Genomic DNA, 24,402 nt, shown 5'->3' with positions numbered 1-24,402 from the left:
CTGTGTTCAGTTTATATCCCTGGGAGGACTGTTTTTTTTTTTCTGAAGGGAAATGGAGGTGGAATAGATCATAAGAGATAAGCTCTTATGGTGACATAGAGCATAGATATTCATATTCTCAGGAGAAACAATATTTTTCTTCAATAAGATTTATTTCAAAGTATGTTAAATGCAGTACATAATAATACATGTGTATTTCTTAGTTTAAAATATATAAATCTCAGGTGTACTCACTAGGAAAATGCTGACTAGCATTATTTAATTATATGGAAAGTGTTCATGAACAATAACATTATGTCGTCTCACTTAAATCTTTATAATTGTCAAAATAAAAGCAGCAAATTTTTCAAATGTAGCTACATGAATCAATGTAGATTACAAACACAAATAAAAAGGAATATATAAAACAGACAATTTGTAAATACAACTGTAGGCATGCATATTCATATAGATGTTGATATAGATAAAAAAGCAACAGATGTAAAGTTATTTCCGATGGCCCCATAAATTTATTCAATCTGCAAAATTTTTAATTTTGGATTACAAATTTTTGCTTCTCAGTCTAGACAGGCGGGTTAGAGTAAAGAGTGCTTGCTGCCCTTACAAAGGATGGAAATTCTGTTTCCAGCATCCACATGGCAGTTCACAAACATCTGTAACTCCAGGTCTAGGAGATCCAATATTCCCTTAATGTCTCCACAGGTATCAAGAACACAAGTTGTGTACAGGAACATGTGCAGGAAAAACAATCATGAAAATAATGGCAAAATAAAGAAATCTTTAAAAACAAATTTTAATTTCTAGTATATACATATGTATGGAAAATTATATTTGTAGTTATGTGTATATAGGATCAATTCCTGTTTGTGTACATATTGTATTTAGTATATTCTTCTATGCATTTGTTCTAGGGAGACTGTGACAATTCTTACACCATGTTTTTTGGAAGTATATCCTAAGATGTAAAACTTTTCTGAGTGCTCCTTTGACTTCTGAGTTTCTCAGGCTGTAGATAATGGGGTTTAACATGGGGGTAATGACCCCATACAGCATAGAGATGAGTCTATCTCTGGCAGGAGAGTGCTGACTGGAGGAGGGGCGGATATAGGTAAATATTGTTGTGCCATAGAACAAGAAGACTACAAGAAGATGGGAAGCACAGGTGGAGAAAGCTTTGCGCTTCCCTTCTACTGACTGGATCTTTAGGATGGTGGACACGATGTATATGTAGGAGATCAAAGTGATCAGAAAAGCACCAACCCCAAAGATACTGCCCATCAATAAAATAAGCAGTTCTGCAATGAAGGTGGATGAGCAGGACAGGGCCACCACAGGGGGGATATCACAGTAGTACTGGTTAACTCGATTGGACTTGCAGAAAGATAAGCTGAAGGTTGCCATTGTATGCATGAAAGAATTCAGAAACCCAGCTGCCCAGGTCCCCACCAACATCTGCACACAGCGAACCGTGGTCATAATGAGGGAATAACGCAGAGGGAAGCATATGGCCACATACCGGTCATAAGCCATCACAGCCAGCAAGAAAACTTCAGTCCCAGCTAGAGCGATCAGGAAATAGAGCTGCAAAGCACACCCAACAAAGGAAATGCTGTGATCTTCAGTCAAGAGATTCTTGAGCATTTTGGGGACAGTGGCTGATGGACAGAATATGTCTAACAGGGACAGATTGGCCAACAGGTAATACATGGGAGTCTGAAGCTTTCTCTCGGTCACTATGGCCAAGAGGATGGCCCCATTTCCCAGCAAAGTGATCTGATAGATGATGACAAAGGCCACAAAGAGGGGATAGCGCACCTCAGGGAGATCAGAGAGCCCTATGAGGATGAACTGAGTCACTGTGGTAAGATTGTAGACATCCATGCCCTCTCTCTTAAATGGAGTTTCTACAGGAAATGAAAGAAAAAAATTCAGATTAGGGTGAATAGCAGGGAACTTATGGGCAATAGAAATATCAAACTAATGGGGAATTAATAATTAATAATGAATTAATAATTAAGGAATTAAGTTCTTAAAACTTCTTCCTAAAATTGAGCTATTCATACTCTTTCTTAACACACTTATCTTTTGTTCCTAACCTTTAGAAAGTCCTCTGAGGCATTAACAAGAACATAAAAGTATACTTCCATTATAGACATCAGCAACCTTCAATTATGTAATTTTGCTCATGATAGATGATGGATTTCTCACATTTCCATAGATATTTATTTCATTTAGTCTCATCTTAATATCCATAATTTGAGGTACACTCTCAAGTTAAATTAACAGAGCATAGAATAGGTGTATCACGTACTCATTGTATATTTCATTGTTATTGTATAGTTCTCATAACAAAGATTCCCTGATACATTATTAAATACTAGGAGTTATGTGGAAAATCAAGTCAATAGTAGGTTAAAGAATATAAACGAATGACAATTTCTTCCTTAAACCAAGTATCTCTTCTCGGAAGTAATAAATGTAGAAATGTTCTTATGACTTTAAAATCCATACGTGTAAGCTACAATTACTAGCATTAACTTACTTGGATACACAATAACAATGTGAAGCAGACTGTCTGGAAAAACCCAGTTGAACACATGGAAATGCAAATTGTTGGCACTTTGAAACAGTTTTTTTCTTTAGTGTCATTATTTGGAAATTCTTATATAAAACCTGGTTAAAATAAAATAAAGAGGAATATTCTACTATCCTATCCATTTTTGATTAAAAACAATAAATATTTTCTTTGGTCAATGAAAATGCATAAGGTAAATAATGCAAGTTATATGAAATGATTTTTATTCACAAAGGGATTGAAGGATTTTCCCTTCACGTTTTCCTAGGTAACACATAAATAAAGACTATCAAGATTCCTGGGAGTGCCTAACAAAGTAGTTATAGTGGTACATGACTTTAATTCCTATATCAAGAGGCTAATACAAGGGCAATTTGAATTTGAGGCCACCCTGAACTACAAAGCAAGGCCTTGCTTCAAAACAAAGCAAGTTAAGAACAAGCCCTGAAGGAATAACTTTTTTTCTACTGAAGCAAGAGCAGTTATGGAAAATTTTTGAATAAAATAATTTAATTAATGATCTCTTAAAATTATAAAATATAACAAAGAAATTTACTATAAAAATAAATGGATGTGTATGCCATTAAGCAACTGAAGGGTGGTTAATGAGCAAATAACAATGATTAAACATGAGAAAGAAAGTCAGTACCGTGAGCGGTGCGTTCACCCACTGAGACGGTGGGACAGAATTAACCGTAGATCACCAAGACCAGTTGGAATGGGACTGATGGAACATGCGACCAAACCGGACTCTCTGAATGTGGCCGACGGTGGAGGCTGACTGAGAAGCCAAGGACAACGACGATGGGCTTGGACTCTACAGCATGGACGGGCTCACCGTGACCCTTGTCAGTTTGGTTGCTCACCTTCCTGGACCTGGGGGGAGTTGGGAGGACCTTGGATTTAACATAGTGTAGGAAACCCTGATGGCTCTTTGGCCTGGAGAGGGGCGGAGTGGGGGTATGGGTGGAAGGGAGGGGAGGGAAGGGGGAAGAAGAGGGGAGGAGATGGAAATTTTTAAAATATTAAATAAAAAAAACTGTGCCGTATTAGTTCTTAATCTCCCAAATGTTCACAACCCTGCAGGAATGCTAAACTGTTGACAACTGGGTACAATTAGTCTCTGAAAACAGCAAGAAGGTGTAAGTATATAAAGATGACACCTATTTTCATAAGAGTAATGTCTTCAGAGTAAATGCTAATTTATACAATTAATTACCTCTATTTTCACTCACATAAGAATTGACCCTTTAAAAATGGCTGTAATATATTCATCAGTAGCATTCTTATTAATAAATATACCCAGTTGGTTCCCAAATTATATGACAAATATATGCCCATTGTACCTGAAATCACATTGTTCCTACATTTTTCACTTAACTTTTTGAACATATTCAATGAAGCACATGGACTTGATATATGCAGTACAGAACTTGTTCATGTGGAGACAGTGCTTGTATTCATCTTAACAACCTCCTCTTCCAAATTCAAACATAAATAAATAAATATTAAGCATTTTTGAATAAATTAGAAGTGTGACATGTTTCCCATCATACATTTCTCAAGAAGAATTCATGCAGCACACAATGGACAGGTGTGTAATTTTTAAACCAGAGATTCTGGGAATCACCTATGAAGTGCATTCCATGTGCTTTAATTGGTTCATGGTATAATGTATGATTATAAATGGGAATTGGCATGTATAGATAGGGTTCACCATCTGTTAGAAATATCCCAGAATTCACACTTCCTTACTATTAGTCTCCCTTACCACTTTTACTATATTGTAAATGCCAGCTACATGAAGGTTTTCTCTTCAGAAAATATCCAAAGTTCTGTAATAGAGAGAAAACAATTAGTTGTTAATTAAGCAAAAAAAATAAAATATAAGCCTTAAAACTTAGCATAATTAAAACTGCATTTGATTTATTGCAGCAACATTAGTGAAATAGGCAAATTTTGCTTTAAAAGTAGGTCACATTGCCATTAAATAGTGTAGGGAACCCTGACTGCTCTTTGGCCTGGAGAGGGAGGGAGTGGGTGTATGGGTGGAGGGGAGGGGAGGGAAGTGGGAGGAGGGGAGGAGATGGAAATTTTTAATAAAAATAAAATAATAAAGAATTCAGCAAGTTAAAGCAAATGACCTGGCCATCAAATTACATCAGTAAATAAAAGCAAACTCACCACTTGAATGTAAGACTCAAATGAGCGGTTAGTACGTAATTTATACTATTCGTGAATGTCCTCGGGGAATCATGATAATAAGAAGTTAAGAGAGACTATGCACATTACTGTCAACCTAACAATGGGATTGCATAGCTAATTAATTTTATGTAAAATATAAAATAATTCTATGGCACAAGAGTCATATTTTAGTTTCTTGTCATGGTTCAGAAAAATATGTTCAACCCCTGTATGTGGTCAAAGATGAATAAAATAAAATAAAATATAAAATATAAAATAAAATATAAATTCATAAACTATCAAACAATTATTTTATATTTTAAAAACTCAATTGAGTTGTTTTAATGTAAACTAAAGAAATGACAACTCAGTTTCCCAATGTACCAATGTAAAAAAGTTGCACGTGTCTTGTAGAATGACGTAAAACAAAATGTTTTACACTAATCATGGGACCAGACAGCAGCAAAGAAAAAGTGTAAGCCAATCATTGCTTCAAAATATAATTATATTATCAAATTTTCTTAAATATGTCATTTCGTTGTTGAGTGAAAATTTTTCATTTTACACATACGGTGTGTCTTGTGAAAGGCATGTGTCATCCACATGAACATTAAACAGTTCAGACCCAGTATGGATAAAACCACAACTGATCTAAACACACACCATGCTGCTTTACTCCTGATAACACCATGAAATTATGTATGTGGACGACTGCCTACCAGATTGGTAAGATAGCTAGATAGAAGCTACGGAGGCAGCTCGGCAGTTCAGAACACTTTTTGCTCTTACAGAGGATCTGACTTCCGTGCCCAACACCCATAGGAGAGCTCAAAACCATTTGTAACTCTAGTTCCAGGGAATTTGGTGCCTTCTTCTGACCTTCATGGGCACCAGGTACACACATGGTATACATACACACATGTAGGCAAAACACTCATATATATGTCTAGGTTTTATATGAAATAAAACCTAGACTTTTTTTAAATGATAGTACATATAGGTTTTATCTTTTCAAACCACCACAGTATCCAAGGCAGAACATATTGTTATCTGGCTAAATGATCATGCCATCAGGTCGCCATCAAATTATTTACGTCTATACCAATAGAGCTATACTGATGTCAGCTTTAGTCACAAAGCTTATTTTTCATTGGGCAGAAGTCAATGGAGAAATTCTCAAAGTCATAAGGATAAAAGAATAGGCTCTCAGTTCTAAATAGTATATGAATATTATTAACCCTGTCACTACCACAAACAAAAAACAAATTTAAAACAAAAAAAGCAGACAAAACAGAAAGAGTAAAAAAAATAAATAAAAACAAAAAGGAGAAGAATCTTATGGAGGCTGCAATGTGGTCCATTGACTCACATAGTTTATTCTTTAGGCCACTCTATCTTTACTTGTAAGTATACAGTGGTATGAGTCTGCTTTGAAGCCTGTGGTTTCTCCTATGCTATCCTTAATAGACTTAATGATGGTGCTCCTCTTGAATGTACTGTTGTCCTGCGTTAAAGAAATCCTGCAGTTCTGGATCTGTGGGTTCATCCTTTTATGTGCACCAACAGTTCATAGATGTGGTAGATGTTTGGGTGGGCTAATTCATAGCCTTGGTTCTGGGCCTGGGTAATAGCTAGGCCAGTCAGAGAACTAGCTTTCCCTCATCATCAGTTGCTACCTTGTGCAAACTCTCCAGAACTACCTGGACTTAATTCACCCAATGCCGGTGCTTCTGTTCTCAGGTCTTCAGACGCAGCTGACCCACACTCACACCACCAGGGCCAGCTCTACTGTTTTGTCCAGACAAGGTGCATGGCCCTCTCTCCCAATTGCTGTAGAGGGAATGAGGGGGATGGGGTCAGCTCTTCTGCTCCCACACTCCGAGGGCTGGCTCTAGCAGACTGTACAGGAGGGGTGCAAGGCCCACTCTCCTGCTTGCTACAGCTTATGAAAGGGCAGAGCTCCTCACTTTCTTGTTGCTGGGAAAAGCTCTTTTACCCACTGCAGGTAGCAAGGAGTGGAGGGATGAAGGCATCTTTTCCTCACCCAGCCACCACATGGCAGATTAGGGCAGCGGGGTCAGTTCTCCTGTTCCCAAGTCCTCAGGACCTGCTCACTTACGACCCTCAAGAAGGTCTTTCTAGTCTGGACTGCGAGGGGTACTCCCATCCACTGAGATGGTGGGGCTTATCTAATTGGAGTTTACCAAGCCCAGCTGGACTGGGACTGAATAAGCATGGGATAAAGCCGGACTCCCTGAACATGGCGGACAATGAGGGCTGCTGAGAAGCCAAGAACAATGACACTGGGTTTGGATCCTACTACTCACACTGGCTTGTGGGGGAGGGGGCTAGCCTGTTTGGATGCTCACCTTCCTGGACCTGGATGGAGTGGGGAGGAGGTTGGACTTCCCACAGGGCAGGGAACCCTTACTGCTCTTTGGACAGGAAAGGGAGGGGGAGTGGAGGGGGGAGGGGGGTAAATGGGAAGCGGGGAGGAGGCGGAAATTTTTAACAAAAAAAAAATTCTGGGGTGCTGCCCAGAAAGATTGCAGAGCCTGCTCTTTGTGCTCAGCAGCAGGCAAGGGGCAGAGCTAGTTCTCTGTCTTGTGACACCATGGACAGACCATTCATCTGCTTCAGGTAGCAATGGGAGAGCAGGGTAGAGGCCTTTCACTCACCAATGCCACCACACGCCCGGTGGGGGGGCACAGAGTCAGCTCTCCGGGTCTCAAGCTCTCAGAGTTGGCTCACCTGCATCCCCAGCAATAGGATTAGCTCTAGAATGCTACCCAGGTGAGTTGCACAGCTGTGGTGAGGGGAGTGTCCCTCTTTCCCAAATGCAAGGGCCAGCTCTTCACTGAGGAGTGGGGCCAACCCTTCTGCTGCTGTATCCAGCAAGTAGCAAGGAAAGCTATCCCAGGGCCTGTGAAGAAGAGTGTTAGGTCTCACAGCACTCAAATTTCCTTATGTGTGTTTCCTAAAACCACCTTGCTAACCCTTGAATGACATGATTCTGTGCACACAGTGCCCTCCCTCTGGCCACCATTGACACTGCACACATGTGGTGCACAGACAAATAGAAACAAAATTCCAGAGTCCAACTCCAGTTGGGTTCTTTTGACACAGGACTGTTCAGCGAAGTTGGCAAAGAATGAAGAGTCTGGCCACCGGCTGTCTTTCAAACTGAAAGCCCCAACTAGCTCAAGCCATCTTTATTTATACAGCTTCTAATGCATTCAAGCATGAGCAGTTTCAAATCATTTCTCTTTAATCATTTTACAAGAATCATTGACAGTTATTCACTTTAATTTCTCCTCTTTTCCCACTCCTTTGACATTATTGACCTTTACCCCAATCATTGTAATGCAAGCCAAATGTTTGTATCTAGCTAGGCACATCTTAGTCATACTGTGCTCCAGCCAGCAGCAAACATGTGTTTTAAAAGTAAGAGATTTAAGCCCTGTGATTATTTCTTAACAATATTAAAGCATCTGAGTATATTATAATGTGTAGGAGAATATTTTCAGGTGTATACCAGTTTTTAAGTTACCTATATGTTATATTTATTAAGTGGATTTCAGCTATAATACTATTCTTTATGAGTTCTAAAAATAGTAATGATCATTATTTAACTCTTTAAAGGTTGGGACTAAAGTTCTTCTACTCTTTATGGAAATTTCTGTGTGCTTTTTTTTATTTTAAGAGAACTGGGAGTTTTAGATTCCTTTATTTATATTTTGACATTGGAAAAATATCTGAGTGTTCATGTCCTGGAAAAAGAGTTATGTCAGACTTTTCATGTCCTATATCATCAGCTTATATGTTTGTATAAAATTTTGATGTCATTTTTTTAAAAAACAATTTTGAAGTTCTTAAGTTCTTTGAAGTAAATTTATCTCTTTTTGGAACTGAATAAGCAATAATCCTTGCCTTAGTGAGTTCCTCTTGTTCACTCAGGATAACTGCAAAAGCAGCCAGGGGCAACCGGAAAAAACAGTTTCTGAAACAGATCAGATTAATTTAATTTGGGGGGGGGGGGCATTTGTTACCAATCAACTCAGGTACATTCATGACTAGTATAGCAAAATTAAGTGTTATCATAAGAATAAAAGTAAAGAAAGTTACAGAGGCCTGAAGCCCATGAGTTCCCTAGGATTAGTGCAGGAGTCTGCAGTATTGTCTCCATAGGTTCTTGTCAAATGGATGGGACCCTCCAAAGCAACTTGCAGTCTAAGCAGCTCCAATTTGAAAATATTTATGTGTCTTTCCCATGGGTGAAAGCATGGCTTCTACCAACAAAACACCCACATGCATAAAAATAAACAAATATTTAAATAAAATTAATGATGGAAGAAAAGTTTCAGAAGTTAAAAGCACTTTCTGCTCTTGCAGAGGACCAAAGTTTTGACTCTGACATCCACATGGCTACTCACTACTATTTATAACTCCAGTTCCAGAGATCCAACACCCTCTTACAGATACTGTGAGGAACAGGTGGATGAGGACACACAGGAATACCAAGTACAAAGTGCACACACATATGTGCAGAGAAGGACTTCACACTCATAATTAAAAACCTTTTAAGAATAATAAAACATAAAAAGAAAAAGATAAAGATCTGCAACTACATGATAGATGTATAATTGGAAAAAATAGAAAATACAGATATATGAAAAGTAATTGTAGGCCTGAAGGTTGATATAGATTTTTTTTGGTTGATATAGATTTTTATACATATAAGACAACAATCGACATAAAGTACTTCAGATAGACTGCTTAATCTATTCAGTCTCAAATAGTTTTATTTTTCAATTATAAATTTTATTTCAAGTAGATATAGAGATGCACATAATAATATCTGATTGTATATCAAGTTTATGTTCAATTCCATTCTGTGAATACATTGTTTTGTTATTTTCCTACTTGTTTCTATTCTATTGCCTCATTCTAAGCAGACTTTTAAAAATTCTTACATCATGTTTTCTGTGACTATATCTGAAGATGTAAAATTTTTCTCAGTGCTCCTTTGACTTCTGTGTTTCTCAGGCTATAGATAATGGGGTTTAACATAGGGGTAATGACAGCATACAGCATAGAGATGAGTCTGTCTCTGGCAGGAGAATATTGACTAGATGAGGGGTGAATATATGTAAATATGGCTGTGCCATAGAACAAGAAGACTACAAGAAGATGAGAAGCACAGGTGGAGAAGGCTTTCTGCTTTCCTTCCACTGACTGGATCTTTAGGATGGTGGAGACAATGTATATGTAGGAGATCAAAGTGATCAGAAAAGCACCAAAGGACAAAATACCACCTTCAACAAAAACAAGCATTTTTGCCATGTAGGTGGATGAGCAGGACAGGGCCATCAAAGGTGGGATATCACAGTAGTACTGTTTAACTTGATTGGACTTACAAAAAGACAGGCTGAATGTGGACATTGTGTGGATGAAGGAGTTGAGAAACCCAGCTGCCCAGGTCCCCACCAACATCTGCACACAGCGAACTTTGGTCATGATAAGGGAATAACGCAGAGGGAAGCATATGGCCACATACCGATCATAAGCCATCACAGCCAGCAAGAAAACTTCAGTCCCAGCTAGGGCCACCAGGAAATAGAGCTGCAAGGCACATCCAATGAAGGAAATGCTGTGATCTTCAGTCAAGAGATTCTTGAGCATCTTGGGGACAGTTGTTGATGGGCAGGATATGTCTAGCACGGACAGATTTGCCAACAAATAATACATGGGAGTTTGAAGTTTTCTCCCAGTCACTATGGCCAAGAGAATGGCCCCATTTCCCAGCAATGTGATCTGATAGATGACGATAAAGGCCATGAAGAGGGGATAACGTACTTCAGGGAGGTCGGAGAGTCCTATGAGGATGAACTGAGTCACTGTGGTAATATTGTAGGCATCCATCTCCTCTCTCTTAAAGGAGGTTTCTAAGGGAAATGAAAGAAAAGAACGCACATTAGGGTGACAAGACAGGGAGCTCCTGGACAATGGAAATGACAGGCTAATGGTGAATTTTATTGCTCTACTTCAATTATGAATTTGGGTTCTTAAAAGCTTCTGTTAAGCAAAGGACACAGTCAACAAGACAAAATGACCACCTACAGAATGGGAAAAGATCATCACTAACCCCACATCGGCAGAGGTCTGATCTCCAAAACATACAAAGAACTCAAGAAATTGGTCATCAAAAGAACAAATAATCCAATAAAAATGGAGTACAGAGTTAAGCAGAGAATTCTCAGCAGAGGAATCTAAAACGGCTGAAAAACACTTAAGGAAATGACTAACATCCTTAGTCATCAGAGAAATGCAAATCAAAACAACCCTGAGATTCCATCTTATACCTATAAGAATGGCCAAAATCAAAAACACTGATGACAACTTATGCTGGAGAGGTTGTGGGGTAAATGGAACACTCCTGCATTGCTAGTGGAAGTGCAACCTGGTACATCTCCTTTGGATGTCACTGTGGTGATTTCTCAGAAAATTCGGAAACATCCTTCCTCAAGGCCCAGTAATACCACTTTTGAATATATATTCAAGGGATGTTTAATCGTGCCACAAGGACATGTGCTCAATTATGTTAATAGCAGCATTATTTGTCATAGCCAGAACCTGAAAACAACCTAAATGCCGTTCGACCAAAGAATGGATAAGGAAAATGTGGTACATTTACACAATGGAGTACTACAAAGCAGAAAAAAATAACAACAGCTTGAATTTTGCAGGCAAATAGATGGAGCTAGAAAATATCATTTTGAGTGAGGTAAACCAGACCCAGAAAGACAATTATCACATGTACTCACTCATAAGTGGTTTTGAAACATAAAGCAAAGAAAATCAGCCTACAAATCACAATCCCAGAAAACCTAGACAACAACGAGGACCTTGAAAGAGACATACATAGATCTAATCTACAAGGGTAGTAGAAAAAGACAAGATCTCCTGAGTAAATTGGGAGCATGGGGAACTTGGGAGAGGGTTGAAGGGGTAGGGATAGGCTGGAGGGGAGCAGAGAAAAATGTAGAGCTCAATAAAAAATAAATAAATAAATAATTTACACACTCAAATGTTACAAAGCAATAACAGCATGAAATTAGAAGGCAAATAGTTATAAGTGAAATATTATTCCATAATGAGGTAAACCAAACTCAGAAATATAAATATGGCATGTATTTGATTATATGTAAATATTAGCCATTAAATAAATGATAACCAACCCACAAACCATAGTCTCAGAGAAGTTACATATAGAGGAAGGTACTGGGGGAAACACATGGATCTCCCTTGGAGGGAAAATAGAATAGATTTTATGGGTGGAATGGGGTAGGAGGAATGGGGAACGGAGGATCAGATGGAAAGGGGGAGGGAAAATGGGCTGAGAAAGGAAATGCAGGGAACAGAGCCTAGGCTGAGGGACATTTGTGGGTGGTACAAAAACCGAATGCAGGGGAAGCTATCACACATCAAGGCAATCCTAATGAAGTCTCCATATAATGAAAGAGACAGAGTCCCAGATGACCATGTCTCATCTGCAGATAAACTTCTATTACCGGGATTCAGTTACTGTCCGTGGAGTTGGTAGCCAAAGTGGTCCTAGAGAAATCCTCAAATAACCCAGGTAGTTTCCAAGGTAGTAGGTTGCTCTTCACAAACAGACAGTAAGGCCCCATTGCTAATGATAATACTCACGCAACACATTGAACATGGAGAGGTAAAACTGGTGCCTATGTAGAGCCTACACCCCCCCATCTTCTAGTGTCTCTGGTAAGAGAGGCTACCAAGTGAAATACATAAACACCAACCAGACCACAAAAACATTGATCTACAATCTGTCCAGCTGTGAAATGTGCTAGGAAATGGTGGCAAGAATCCTGTGGGAATAACTGGCCAATGTCTCATTTGATTGAAGGCCCACTCCATGAGACAGGACCCATACCCAACACTGCTTGGGTGACCAGAAACCAGAAAACATACAGCCCAGAGACCTGAGGTAAAATCAAATACTACTTGTCTCAAGAAAATAAGGAACAATAAAATGATGCCTAGTGATATTCTGCTGTACTCATAGATCAGGGCCTTCTTCAGCCATCATCAAAGACGGTTTTTCTTGCAGCAGATAAGAACAAATAAAGATAACCACAGACAGACATTAGGCAGAGAGAAAGAAAGACCTTGTAACACACTGCTCTAATTATCAAATCACTCCCCTCAAAATTCAGGGAATCCTATGCAAGAAAAGGCAGGAAGAGTATAAGAGGGAAAAGAGGACCACAGGATAACACTGCTCTGTAAATCAACTGAAAAAGTCTCATATGAACACACAAAGACTGAAACAGTAAGTCCAGAACCCACATATGTCTGTACCAAGTCCTCTGCATATACATTATAGTTATCAATTTGGTATTTTTATGGGACTCTTAAGTGGGTGAACAAGTAGATCTCAGATGTTAGTGCCTTCTCTTGAGCTCTATGTCTTCCGTTGTTTTGCCTTGTCCAACTATGATGAGATTTTTTGTAATCTTTTGTATTTATATGTACTATATATTGTGTATTTAAATGTACTGTATTTATCCTATTTGTATTAAAATTCAACTCACATTTTAAAAGAAGATTAAAATGAACATTCTATTTCCATACCAATTTATTTTCTTCATATAAAACAATAAATATTTTCTATCATCATTTCAAATGCTTAAGACAAATAATGAAAATTAGACAAAAGAATTTTATTCACAAAGGATTTGAAGGTTCTTCCATCACTCTTTCCTATGTAAGAAATATATAAGTAATAATAAGATTCCTAAGAGTGTTGATATAGTGGTGTGTACCTTTAATTCCTGCATTTCGGTGGCTAAGGCAAGAAAATTTTTAATTTGAAGTCACCCTGGACTACAAAGTTAGGCTCTGTTTCAAACTAAAGAAATATGAGGGAACAATTCCTAGAAGAGTGGTATTTTTTTCTCTTATGAAACAACAGCATATATTGGAAAAAAATGAGAAGAAAGTTTGCCTGACAATCTCTTAAATTCATAAAATACAACAAAGAAATTTGTTACAAAATACAATGTGTATATCACTATGCAACTGAAAGACAGTGAACACCTGAATGACACTGATTAAAACAAAACTGTCAGATCAGTACTTCATCCTCAAAAGATCAGAATCCTACTGGACTCTTAGAAATCTGTCTACAGTTATGTTTAACTAATATCTGAGAACAGCACCGTAGGTATATAAATATTGCAGCAAGTGCATAAATATAACACCTTTATCATAAGAGCAATATCTACAGAAAGCAAATTCTAGTTTACACAACAAGCTATTTTTGTAGTCACACAGACAAAATTGACTTTTTAACGCAAGGACTATAATAAATTAACCAATAATTTTCTGACTAATAAACATACCTGTTTGTTCCCAAATTGTATGACTGGGATGGATACAAAATAAGTGATAGTATATTGTCCTTAATTTTTACACTTAGCTTTTTGAAAGGATTGAATAAACCACATTGTCTTGGTACATACAGTACAGAACTTGTTCATGTGGAGAAGGTGCTTTTATTTTTTTCAACATTTTTCTTCTTCCTAATACAAACATAAATATTAAGAATTTGTGAAGAATTAGAAAACAAAGAGCAAAATGCTACCATCATGTATTTCTCAAGATAATTTTATGTAACACCCCTAATGTACAAATGAATAATTTTCAATTAGAGATTCTGGCAAGCTTTTACTAATCTATGTGTTTTCTGTGGTTCTTTGTATAATATGTACTGAATTGGTATACATGGCAAGCATTAACCAACTGTTATAAATTATCCAAAATTCAAATGTTCTTAATATCATTCTTTCTTACCATTCTTAATATGGTAAATACCAATATATGAAGCTTTACTCTTAAGACATTTTTCAAGTTACTGCCATACACAGAAAAAGAGTCAGTTGCTACTGAAAATCAGTTAATGATCAAAACCAAACTGTGGCTGGGCGATGGTGGTGCACGCCTTTAATACCAGCACTCGGGAGGCAGAGGCAGGAGGATCTCTGTGAGTTCGAGACCAGCCTGGTTTACAGAGCTAGTTCCAGGACAGGCTCCAAAGCCACAGAGAAACCCTGTCTCGAAAAACCAAAAAAAAAAAAAAAAACTGTGCCATATTGGTTTTAAGTTCTCAAATGCTCACAATCCTGAAGGCAAAAATAAAAGACAAACCTTAAACCTTGGCATAATTAAAGCTGTATTTGTTTTAATATAAGAACCTTAGTAAAAATAGTATAGGCAAATTTTGTCTTAAAACTAGGTCATATTACCAGTAAAAACTTGAGAAAATTAAAGCAAAAGACCTGACCAACAAATTACATCTGTAGATGAAAATTAAGTCCACACTTGAATGTAAGATTCACATCAGGGGTTAGTACATCATTTATATTATTTCTGCTTCATCCTTAGGGAGTCATGATAACAGGGACTGTAGAGAAACTATGCACATTACTGCCAACCTATAATGGGACCACATAGTTAATTATCTTAATGTAAGTGCAAAAATATTTTAACACCGACATTTTAGTTTCTGGTAAAGGCCCACCAAATGTGTTCAAGCCCTGGGATTCAGTCAATGATACATATAAAATACAAATTCATAAACTTTTACAAACTATTAATTTAGTTGTCTTTTAAACTCAATTGAGTTGCTTTCATGTAAAATAAATAAATGACATACACATATCTCGATGTAAAAAATTGGACATGCCATGTAGAATATTTGGCTGAACAACATCAAAGAATAAATCTATGCAAAAATTGCTTCAAAATATAACTAAACTATTACATTTTCAAAGTCTTTTCTTTGTTGGACTCAAACCTTACAATTTTTTTTCTTTTCTGTTTTTTTTTTCAAGACAGGGTTTCTCTGCACAATTTTTTATCATTATCATACGATGAATCTTGTTAAAGTTATGTCATCCTCATGAACAGTAAAGAGCTCAGATCCAGTATGAATAGAAACACAAACTGATTTGTGTTGGGACCAATTGGAGTCCTGGCCTTCAGCTGCTCTTTCCTGCTAGAGCCTTCTAATTGAAGTTACTAAAAGCTGTGCCTTGCCTAGAGGACCAGAGGATGGGACTTTCAGCTGTTGGCCATTGACTGCTGGATATTTAAGCCTCCATGGTGCTATAAAAGAAGGGCTTTGCAACAGTGATTGGAGGTCCGTGTGTCTGTCTGTCTCTGTGTGTGTTTCCTCAACCTCCAGCCCCTTGCCCAAAGCTCAAGAACTGGATTCTAGCGCATAAAGCGCAGACGGGGGGTGGGGGGGGGTGCGCGACAGATTTGAACACATATCTTGTAACTTGACTCTTGCTGGCACAGTAATTATGAAAATAGTTGGCTAATTGACTGATAGGTGGTAGATAGATGCTAGAGCTATGGCTTAGCAGTTAAGAGCACTCATTGCTCTTGCAGAGGACCAGGTCCAGTTCTCAGAACTGATGGTGGTGGCTCACAGTGATCTGTAATTCTAGTTTCAGTAGATTTAATATCTTCTTTGATCCTCCATGGACATCAGGCACACACGTGGTACACATACACGCATGCAGGCAAAACATTCATACACATGAAATAAAATCTAAAAACTACTTTTTCAAAATAAAATAGTAGGTGTAGGTAGATAGATAATAGATTTGTACTTGCAGTTAATAAAAGTGTGTAAATTGAATGTTAATGAACACTACTATGAATTTTCAGGGAAAATGAGAAATTTACATGTATAATCACTAAAAATAATATAGCCAGCTATATATAGGGGGCAACCAATGGCAACAGCTTGTGCTGATTTAGAGTTTTGTTTAGCTTCCCTGACCAATAACTCCTTGATGTCCCATGCCTCGCTCTGTGCTTTTCATTTAATGACCCATGTTCTATGGGAGTAACTTGATTATTCCATACAGGATGGTCTCCTTTTGAAATTATTTTTATTATTATTTCTCTTATTTTTTAAATAACAATTAGTACCAACTTTAATTGTAAATTGCTAACTAACCTAAGGATGAAGCAGTAATTACAAACTAAATGCAGACCAGTTAGAAACATGGTTTAAAAGGGCACTAACTTCCAAAGTCAAAGAAATTTGAAATAATAAAGATCATGGATATGAAAACCACAGAAGAGCCATCATATCCTTCATGGCTTATCTTCTGGGAAATCAAACTATTCTCTCATGATATTGGTGGAAAGATTTTGAAAAAGGCAAAGATTTTTGGAATCAATGAAACTTTAGTTTTTAGAAGTGTAATATATGTAAACAATAAATATAAGCCCAGAATGCTGGTATCCTATATATACTGAATTAGAATTCCAAGTGATATTTACTAAGTTGAGTGGTCTTTAATCTGTACCAGGTGTGTCTTTAATAATCTATATTTTTGCCACAAGAAAGGATAAATTATTTCTTACTTCTCTTTGAATCTTTCTACAATCTTTTTCCTCTTACCTGCAAAAATATTAAATTATCAATTTATCAAAATATAGATTTCAAGTAAACTGTCCTATTGAAAAGTATGTTCTGGTCTTCATGGTTAAATGTTAGTTTATCAAGATATTTCAATTATTTCAAAAACCAATTCTAAAACTAAAATAATTTTTCTGAATAAGCATCAATTAAGTAGGTCTAGAATTTCATTTTGGCAGCAAACTGGACTTCTTCTAGCTAGAAATCTTTTGAGAATTTCACCCATGAGTACTGTATTTATATCATTTCTACCCCCAACTATTCTTGTGTCTCCACTACAATTAAATTTGTGTCCTTGACTCTAATTATGATTGCTACTTGTGGAAGTACATATAATAAAATATATATTACATTTTATAGATGCATGTGGAGTATGTATGTATGTATGTATGTATGTATACTATATACATATTCTACTGATCTACTGATTCCAATAACTATTGCCTGTTTGAAAGGGTGCTTAGGTATTCAAAGCTGACCACTTGGGCTTAGACTTCAGATGACTTGTTTAATTATATCATCTCCTCTTTCTCTGTCTTCTCTCCAAAATATCCCATATACCCATATACCACTTATTGCTAACATTCAACTTAATGCCCTATTTTTCCATTAATTATTGTTTATATGTTCACACATATATATTACTATATATTCCTAAATATATAAATGCTATGAATACCATCATTAACTTTGAAATTAGCAAAGCAGTGGATTCCCCATAAGAAGTTTTAATACAGTCTTAATTTTGCTTAACCTGCCATATTCTTTAGCCACTATAACCATGGTAAGAAGACACTTCTGAAGGTACTATGAGCATTAGCTAAATGACATCAAGAAATCAATCTCAAATCAACCAGACTTCTTCTCTGCTGCCTAGAGTTTATAATGATAAAAGGTGCTTTCAAGCTGCTTTGTGGAGAAAAAAAATATCAATGGTCTTACCCAACTTTGGACCTAGTATTCTGAAATACCTTACAGGCAAGATATGTCTGTATTTGCAATACTGTAATGGGGTAATCAGCCACTCTAATTAGATTGGATGCCTGCTCCCCAGAAGGAAGTTTCGTGTTTATTCCATGTTTGATTCAAGGCAGTACATGGTATTGTTATCTTGCTAAATGGTCTTTCTATCAGATTATGTATGTGCATACCAATAGAGCTGTGCTGATGTCAGCCTTGGTCATAAAAGCTTATTTTGCATTGAACAGAAGTCAATGAAGAAGTCATCAAAGTACAAAGCATAAAAGACTGAATTCTCAGTCCTAAATAGTACATTAATGTTAAACCCAACACTACCAACAAGTTTTCAATAGCAGCAAGAAGGAGGAAGCAGAGAAAATGTCAGAGCCATATAACAGGGGAGAGAATTGTGGGGTGCTGTCGTCTGTACATGACAAGGCTATGGAAATGAGGACATTATAGCAGCTGTGATTATCTTCACAAGACCTGCACAAGATCAAGACAGCCAAAATCCTAGCATAGATGGAACAGATGATTTCTAGAAAGCATTCATTACTGAGGAGATATTGGTAGTTGTTGGAGAATGGAGAATCATTCATTTTAAGTATGTGGCTATTGGTATGTAGTCCATGTTCCAGGAAATGGCCCCAACCCACTCACATATGGACATGATTGGCTATATTATGAAAAACAAAAATATTGAAGTTAGGGGTGATACATATTGAAGGGATATGAGAGTATCTGGATAGAATTAATGGGAGTGGATATAGTCATGTTTTATTGTATACATGAATAGAATTCTGAAAAATAGCGAAAAAATTAATATTAAAGCCAAATTAATAATGTAGGTAAGTGTGTTTGGTACTTCATCCTCTTGGCTAATGAATCATAGTTGATATGTTCACTTGCTTTCTGTCGCTGTGATAAAACACTAACTAAAACCAATATTGAGTGAAAAGACATTTATTTTATCTTACATTTTGCAAACCATCATCAAGAGAATCCAAGACAGAACTCTAAACAGGAACCTAGATGCAAAAAATACCTGTTAAGTCTTTCAAATGCCCCGTTCATGGCTTCTCTCCACCTGTGAGAGACAGCCTGGACTTCTAGTGCCCCAATCAAATCTGGCCTCCAAGTCTGTTTAAAGATAGTTTCAAAGCTTCTGCCTAAACATCCCCTATCTTTCCCCCAACACAGAGGCCCCTTTAACACAACATCCAGTCTATTCACACAGGCATATATATCTTTGCACTGTGGCAAACACATCCTGTACATCAATCAAGTGCCATATGTCTACCTGATTTCTTTACCCCAAGTCATTTCCAACCTGTATGTCTGACTCTGGCGGCTCCCTGGTGGCGCTCCACTCCACCTTTCTTCCTTCCAGCATTGATCAGCGCTAGGCTTGCACAGGTGGGCGAGTATGGCGGATTCCTGCCACCATACACAGAGATATTTCCAGGCAACGCAATGTCATGCATGGTGCTAACTCTGGCCCTTAAAATCTTTCCTTGTACTTTCCTGCCAGGATTCCTGTGCTTTGGAAGGAGGAGCTACGATGTAGATGCCCATATAGAGATAGCTAAACACACTCAAATCTTTTATTACCAGCATGTTGGCCAATTATGGATCTTCGTGTGAAGAGCTATCTGCTGCAAAGAAACATTACTCTACGGAGTTGAGAGATAAACTAATATGTTAGTATAACAATAAATAATTAATAGTTGTTTTAATACTATGCTGGGCATTAAATATAGCACAAGATCTGAAACTTGGTAAGATGGTTGTGAGCTATACAATATCACATGTGAACTCATGATGATTGTAACAGTATGAACAGCGTAGACACAAAATCAAGCCAGACAAAATCCCAGCACGGAAGGAGAAGGTTAGTTATGAAATCTATCCCTAGCTGAAGAGGTATTGGCAATTGGTGTCTGCTAAAAGAGAAAGTCCAGCTGGGCATAGTGGCCAGCACCTTTATCCAAGCATCCCAAAAAGAGAGGACAGCCTGGTCTACAAAGCCAAATTCAAGACAACCGAGGCTGTTACCCAAAGAATCATGTCAGGAAAACCCAAATAAAAAGAAAGAGAATGTTAATTTTCAGTTTTCTTCAGGAATGTGACCCATGAAAAGGTATCAATCCCCCATTAGATAACACTACAACATACACACACTGCCAAGACCGAATGAACTACTCAGCTAGAAAAATAAAACACACACACTTGGAAGAAAATATGGGGGTATATGGGGAATTGACTGGAACAGAGAGAATGACATATGGACTTTATCGAAATATATTATATGTATATACAAACTTCTCAAGCAATAATAAAACTTTTATAAAATAAAATTAATTAATATCATAAGAAATCCTGCTCTACTTCATTTTATTTACTGATACATAACTCACAAGTCACACGAGGAACTCAAACTGTGTTCAACAGATGAATGGTAAAATTGCATAATAAATTACCATCAAAAAAACATACCATCAAATGTGTTCTACGCTAGAGAAAAGTTTTCTGTGTCAACATGAGTGGATGTAGATGATTAATCTTAGTGAAACAATCAAATCACTATAACTTATATACGGAATTTGAATGAACCAAACTCAAAAAAACAGACAAGAGAAACGTTCATTAGCAAAATTTAGGAGTGTGAAGACAAAAGAGAATTTGTTGTTGAAGGATCTGAAAACATAAAGGAGATATCTATATCAGGCTAGTCAGTATTCTTTATAAAAGTCTCTCACTGCCTTATTTATAACAAAGATCCTCCCCTCCCAATCTGTACTAAAAAAAAAAAAACATTTGATAAGTGCTAACGTTTGAGGATATTTTTCTACTTTTGGGGGAGATTAGAAAACTTTAACCACATTTACTATAGCCACTCAAATTATATGCACAAAATACACATGGGTTACTATGTTAGGAAGCAAGAGCAAGGGGAGAAAAGAGGTATAAAATGGTTTGCTTGACTGAACTCGGGCCTTGGTGTTGAGTGGTGTCCCATGGGCTTGTCTTATGAATAAAAAAAACTGCTTCCTGGCTTTCAACCTTTGCTTATTTTATACATTCACAGATGCACAGTATATCAGACCAAAGAATATTTTCATCTATGAATATTATTTTAATAGTATGTTGAATATATAAATATTATAAAACATTCATTCCTTAGGGAGAAAAAAGAAAATTTTCAATAATTCTCACCACAAAAAGATATTTGAGGGAAGGAACATGTTAGCTAACATAGTTTAGTTATTACTCAGTGTTTATAAACAATAAATCCAATTTGACTCCTTAAATGTTTATAATAATTGGTCACTTAAAATAAATTATGGAGTTTTTGAGAGATGGCTCAGAGATTAAGAACACCAACTACTCTTCCAGGAAACCCATGTTTAATTCCCACCACACAGATAATGACCTAAAACCATCCTAAACTCCTGTTCTTAGGAATATAATATTCTCCTGTGGCCTCCACAGTCACTGAATACATATGGTGCACAGACATATATGTAGATAAAACACCCACGTACCAAAAAAAAATCAATATTTAAAATAAAAAATTAATAAAATTACTAGTGGAAGAAATATTTCAGAAGTTAAAAGCACTTAGTGCTCTTAAACAGGACTAAGATTTTTTTTCTCCAACATCCACATGGTGACTCACTATTCTCCACAACTACAGTTCCAGGAGATCAAACACCCTCTTATGGACACTGTGAGCACGAAGCATGCACATAATGTGCAGATAAACAAGCAGGCAAGGCCCTCGTGGTCATATCTAAAAGTCTTTTAAAAGTAACAAAACCCAATAGAAAAATAATGAAGATCTATAACTACATGGATAAATGTAGACTAGAAACAAGAAACCAGTAACATAGGTATATGTAAATATAATTATAGGCATGTGTGTGGATATAGCTATTGATACAGATAAGACAGTAATAGATATAGTTACTTCAAATAACCCACTAATCCTATTAAGTCTCGAATAATTTTATTTTTCAATTACAAACACAAAAGTGGATACAGAGATGTGTACAATAATATGTGAGCTTCAATGCATGTTTGTTATCAATTTCTTTCTTTATATACATTGTTTTAGTACTTTGCTACCTGTTTCTGTATATTGATTCTAAGAAGAGTTTGAGAGACTCTTCAATCATGTTTTCTGTGAACATATTCTAAGACATAAAACTTTTCTGAGTGCTCCTTTGACTTCTGAGTTTCTCAGGCTGTAGATAATGGGGTTTAACATGGGGGTAATGACCCCATACAGCATAGAGATGAGTCTGTCTCTGGCAGGAGAGTGCTGACTGGAGGAGGGGCGAATATAGGTAAATATTGTTGTGCCATAGAACAAGAAGACTACAAGAAGATGGGAAGCACAGGTGGAGAAAGCTTTGCGCTTCCCTTCTACTGATTGGATCTTTAGGATGGTGGACACGATGTATATGTAGGAGATCAAAGTGATCAGAAAAGCACCAACCCCAAAAATACCTCCTACAACTAAAACAAGCATTTCTGCCATGTAGGTGGATGAGCAGGACAGGGCCACCACAGGGGGAATATCACAGTAGTACTGGTTTACTTGATTGGACTTGCAGAAAGACAGGGTAAAGGTGGACATTGTGTGGATGAAGGAGTTGAGAAACCCAGCTGCCCAGGTCCCCACCAACATCTGCACACAGCGAACTTTGGTCATGATAAGGGAATAACGCAGAGGGAAGCATATGGCCACATACCGGTCATAAGCCATCACAGCCAGCAAGAAAACTTCAGTCCCAGCTAGGGCCACCAGGAAATAGAGCTGCAAAGCACATCCAATGAAGGAAATGCTGTGATCTTCAGTCAAGAGATTCTTGAGCATCTTGGGGACAGTGGCTGATGGGCAAAATATGTCTAGCACGGACAGATTGGCCAACAGGTAATACATGGGAGTCTGAAGCTTTCTCTCGGTCACTATGGCCAAGAGGATGGCCCCGTTTCCCAGCAAAGTGATCTGATAGATGATGACAAAGGCCACAAAGAGGGGATAGCGCACCTCAGGGAGATCAGAGAGCCCTATGAGGATGAACTGAGTCACTGTGGTAAGATTGTAGACATCCATCTTCTCTGTCCACAATGATGTTTCTAAGGGAAATGAAAGCAAAGAATTAATATTCGAGTGATAAATCAGTGATCCTGGTGCTGAGAAAATGGGAACACAGCAGAGTGTGGTGGAAGAAGAACTGCCTTACCTCTCTCATATTTACTATTATCTCATCATGGTAGATGTTTTGGGGTTGTTTTGCCAGTATATCATTGAGTATTTTTGTATCTATGTTCATATGGGAAAGTGGTCTGTAATTCTTTATTTTGTTGAGTCTTTATGTGGTTTTAGTACCACAGTAACTGTGGCCTCATAAAATGAATTTATCAGTGTTTCTTCTGGTTTTTTGTGAAATAATTTGAGGAGTAGTGACATTTACATTAATTTTTCTTGAAGTTTAGGTAGAATTCTTTGCTAAAAGCATCTGATCCTGGACTTTTTAGGGGGATGGAGGTTGAAAAATTCTTCTAATTCAATAGGCATTATGGGTACATTTAAATTGTTTATCTCATCTTGATTTAACTTTGGTAAGTGGTACCTATCAAGAAAATTATTCATTTTTTACCTTTTTAAGTTTGGTGTAGTAAAATATATCCTTGTTATTTGTAAAGCATGTCTTATGATTCTCTGGATTTCGTTGGTGGCTGTTGTTTTGTAGATTTTCATTTTAGAAGTTCTAGAACTTCTGGGTATCCATTTTTTTCTGAAAATTAAAGATCTCCATTGCATATCAGAAGGAAATTCACTGAGTAACTAAAGAGACCTTGAAAATTCATCTCTTTATTAATCATAGAAAAATTTTAAGGTTCTTTTATTTCATAATTAACTAAATGTTGATCTATTTTTCACATTACCTTAAACATTTGATTCATTTTGTCAAAGTTTATTTTAATGTGTATTTCACTACATCCTACTTTAGTCTAAATTGAGAATTAGTCCATTACACAATTGCCTACTTCATATTTTCTATTACATAATTATCATATTAAATAAACATATATATTTATTAGTAGATAAAACTTTAAATTTATAGGCAATCACATCAACAGTGGA

At 37.0% G+C, this 24,402-nt stretch overlaps 3 protein-coding genes across 3 annotated transcripts; all 3 read right to left on the bottom strand.

Annotated features, from left to right (window-relative positions):
* Positions 1–894: 894 nt before the first annotated feature.
* On the bottom strand, positions 895–1,881 carry LOC119802507 (olfactory receptor 5V1-like). The gene has a single exon (XM_038313436.1). The coding sequence runs from the start codon at positions 1,879–1,881 to the stop codon at positions 895–897; it is 987 nt and encodes a 328-aa protein (XP_038169364.1).
* Positions 1,882–9,748: 7,867 nt separating this feature from the next.
* LOC119802436 (olfactory receptor 5V1-like) lies at positions 9,749–10,681 on the bottom strand. Its single transcript, XM_038313357.1, has one exon. The coding sequence runs from the start codon at positions 10,679–10,681 to the stop codon at positions 9,749–9,751; it is 933 nt and encodes a 310-aa protein (XP_038169285.1).
* Positions 10,682–22,419: 11,738 nt separating this feature from the next.
* Positions 22,420–23,367, bottom strand: LOC119802506 (olfactory receptor 5V1-like). The gene has a single exon (XM_038313435.1). It carries the CDS (start codon positions 23,365–23,367, stop codon positions 22,420–22,422), a length of 948 nt encoding a protein of 315 aa, XP_038169363.1.
* Positions 23,368–24,402: the final 1,035 nt, after the last annotated feature.

Source organism: Arvicola amphibius, chromosome 12 (assembly GCF_903992535.2).
Source record: "Arvicola amphibius chromosome 12, mArvAmp1.2, whole genome shotgun sequence".
In the NCBI taxonomy this organism is placed as follows: Eukaryota; Metazoa; Chordata; class Mammalia; order Rodentia; family Cricetidae; genus Arvicola; species Arvicola amphibius.
Note: the sequence above shows the minus strand (reverse complement) of the source record. Positions and strands in the feature narration are given on the sequence as shown.

Excerpts from the sequence above, each read along its gene's own strand:
- LOC119802436 (XM_038313357.1), bottom strand. The coding sequence starts at position 10,681 with ATGGATGCCTACAATATTACCACAGTGACTCAGTTCATCCTCATAGGA.
- LOC119802507 (XM_038313436.1), bottom strand. The coding sequence starts at position 1,881 with ATGGATGTCTACAATCTTACCACAGTGACTCAGTTCATCCTCATAGGG.
- LOC119802506 (XM_038313435.1), bottom strand. The coding sequence starts at position 23,367 with ATGGATGTCTACAATCTTACCACAGTGACTCAGTTCATCCTCATAGGG.